Here is a 3369-nt window from a genome sequence, read left to right as displayed (position 1 = left end):
AACTGGGACATGAAAGAGGCCAAAATATATCCTGGTTAAATGTGGGTGTGTTCCTCTCCCAGCAGCAGATGAATGTGTGTTATTCCATTAGGGTTGTTTTTTTTTATTATTATTATTTTTTTTTTTTACCATTTTCACTTCCTTTTCACTGCCTTATCATTCAGCCTCCGGGTTCATTGTAGAGGTATGTCTATTAGCCACACAGACAGATGTGCATATGCGCCAACAAAAGGGAGGCAAACAAACACAGGCCACCTCAGCCATTCGAGGACACTTTCTGTTTAATGTTATTTATAAACAGCTTTTGAGTCTGGCATTGTTTGATAACCACATACAAAACATTTGGGTTGCACAAAGGAAGAGAGGAGACGAAAAGAATATGGAGGTGTGTGTGTGTGTGTGTGTGTGTGTGTGTGTGTGTGTGTGTGTGTGTGTGTGTTGGGGGGGTATGAAGGGGAAGGAGCAGGAAGAAGAGGAAGAAGAGACAGACTGGGAGGGAGGAAGGAGTTGAGAGGTGCGAGGAGAAGAGAAGGGAAAAACAGTGGGATGAATTGAGGTAGAAACAGGAGGAGGAGGAGCAGGAGGGGGGACAGTGCAGTGTATGGTTGATCATGAATGTCTCAGCAAAACAAAACAAAAGACGGAAAGAAAAAGAAAGATAATAATCATATTTAAAAAAAAATAATAATAATAATAAAGTTCCAGCCTTTTGCTCCCTGTTTATATTTTTTTAAGGGAACTATTGAGACACAATAGAGAGTCAGGTTCTCCACTTCTTTTTCTGTTCTTTTCTTTTTTTTCTTTCTTTTTTTTTTTTTTTTTTTTACAAAAGTCATCCTCACAAGAATAAACAGACACAATTTACATCACCTCTGGGTTCACAGCAGCACAAACAAGTTCACCAGTAGGGCTCTCTAATCCTACGTCAGGAGAATGACACCGGTGGCAAGCTTCTGTCTGTATGTCCCCCGACACCGAGATAGATATGACACAAAAAGGCGGGACTCGGCAGGAAATACACACAACCAGGGTACAAATGTGGCCCCTGCTCTTGGACCCCCATCTGGTATTTTTTAGGTTGCCAGCAATCCAAACTCAAAATGCTTTTGTGCTTCTTGTCAGCATGTCATAATTTTAGCTTTTAAGCTGTAGGTCATCTTTTGCATACAACGGTAGCTCCTTTTAAAATAGAATTCATATCTTTGTAATGCTTTAAGAAATAAAAACTGGCTAGTTAAGGTACCCGGATGGCCCGTGTGTATCTGTACAGGTTTTCCCTGTTGCAATTCAGCACTTGAGACTTGGGGCGAGTGACTCTGAAATACTTCAGGTCTAAATAGAAGCCTGGACAGTATCTGTGGTGCTGCGCTCTGTGATTTGAAAGCCCTGGGCTAACAGGGGTTAGGAGTTTGCAGTGGGGACAGGAAGGCTGTGAAGGTGATTGATCGGGCTCTGTTAGGGGTGTCTGTGCTTGAACCTCTCCAGTTTATAAAGGATGCATGTCCCACAGTCCTCCTTGTCCTTGTTATTTCCTGAAAAGGAGCCCGGAGCCTCCAAAAGGGCTACGGGATTCTCTCCCCTCAGAAATAGCAGCATTAAAATCCAACTCAATCAGGGCTTGCCGATCGTCGAGTCCATCCGCGTTGGGGCGCACTAAACATGCCGCAGAAGACAGTTCAGTAGTTTTCCAGTCCTTTTGGCCTCTGGTGATCACTGATTCAGCGAATTGATGGGACGCTTATGGGAGATATATTGTGATTTGTGGTGATCATCAGTACTCCTGTCTGATTGCAGAAAAATAACTGTATTTTTCTCCAGCTTTCGTAGCCTTCCTGTGACTATTCGGATTTAATCTTCTGTCTGAAAGATGTATAGCCTCCACAGCTTTACAGAGGAAAGTGCATATCAGTTTCTGGGAATCAGAAGTTTTGTTGGTCAGGTCGGGGCATCAGCTTTTCATCAGGCCTGCACAGGTCGACCTTTCAGGCTCATTGAGGCCTCTGTTTTGTAGCCATTGAGGTCGAAGAGTGAAGGAAACCGTCTCTCGCCGCCATAGTTTGTCCTTACTGGGAACCGGCTCCCATTAGGCACTCTTGCTGTCCAGCTTCATTCTACCCGCATGGCTTTAGTGTTGTTGTTTTTTTAAATGTTTTTTTTTATTTTATTTTTGAAGTGGACATACACTCGTACAAACAGTGACACAGAAATCTTCACTCGTTCCCTTGCTCACTCTCACTGATTTACGCTGACCGTGACCAGTGGGCTCTTCGGATGAGTTATGAATGGCTTTTCAATCGGGATGCAAAGACAGATGATCAGTTTCAACAGGACTAGTTTGAAGAATTGACAGTTAAAGAGTGTGTCACAATTTCAATGGTATTTGTATAATTTAGACCAAAAAACGAGGATAAGGGTGCACTAAATCTGCCGTGAGACGTAAAGTAAAACCACTCGTATATAGTGATTAAAGCTATTACTGATACAAATCTGAACAACAACTCATTTTGGTGCCATTTGTGCTTGTGGTATTTTGAGTCTTGATGGTGCTTCTGAGTGAACAGTGACAGTTATAAATGACTCTCTCTTTGTCTCAGCGTGACTGACAGATGGAGGTTGCACTGAGAGCACCATTGTGTCAGAAGGTCTGAACATAGAGGCCACACCTTCATTTGTTTTGATTTCTATTGTGTGCTCTTCTCCTTTGTAGTTGAATGAATTATTGGCTTGTTATTTTATGTGGCTGTACAGTTTTTACAAGTACATAAACTCAGTGAAGCAATCGATGCCACAGAGACAAAAGTAAAGTTTTCCTGTTGTTTTCCTTGGTGACATCATCAAAGCAATGGGCTCAATTGTTTTCCCTGACTTCGATGTATTGATTATGACTCATAAAGATTCCTGCATCAATAGCACAGGGACACTCAATATTGTTCTTTGTACACAGTCATATACACACAGTTATGAACACATGCCTCATTTGAAGAGCCAGAGTAGAGTGGTTCAGGAGAACGAATCATAAGGTTGCATCACCAGCACGAAAGTGTCCATTTCCTGTCTCAGCGAAGGATCACAAAATAAAGCGACAGCAGCAGAGCTGACGAGAAACAGGAAATGTAATCTGCAAGATGAGACCCTGCTTTATTATTAGCTCTCTGGACCCCACTTGGTGGACCGACAGAAGTTCTGGGGATGCACTTGTTCTTCCTCCTTCCATTTGCAGACAGGTCATATTTGCCATCAGCTGTATAGTCTTTCTCATCCCCCTCCCTCAGTACCTGCACCTCATTGAGCCCCCCTTTTGCCTTGCGGCCCCGGCGGGTACAGTTTCTGCGGCTTCCCTTAGGCGGCCGTGGCAGGGGTGAGGGTGAA

General features: G+C 43.3%; 1 protein-coding gene across 1 annotated transcript in view; it reads right to left on the bottom strand.

Moving 5' to 3' along the window:
- Positions 1-263: 263 nt before the first annotated feature.
- LOC138196310 (reticulon-4 receptor-like 1) overlaps positions 264-3369 on the bottom strand; it is an 84862-nt gene continuing 81756 nt past the window's right edge. Inside the window, exon 3 of the mRNA XM_069146211.1 lies at positions 264-3369. This exon is cut by the window's right edge and continues 584 nt beyond it. Coding sequence (XP_069002312.1) covers positions 3057-3369 — 313 coding nt within the window. The 3' untranslated portion in view covers positions 264-3056.

The sequence above is a fragment of the Embiotoca jacksoni genome, unplaced genomic scaffold (assembly GCF_022577435.1).
Source record: "Embiotoca jacksoni isolate LCO1_2020_lvr unplaced genomic scaffold, fEmbJac1.0.p SCAF_13, whole genome shotgun sequence".
Taxonomy (NCBI): Eukaryota; Metazoa; Chordata; class Actinopteri; family Embiotocidae; genus Embiotoca; species Embiotoca jacksoni.
The sequence above is the reverse complement of the archived record's forward strand: the minus strand, read 5'-3'. Positions and strand labels throughout refer to the sequence as shown.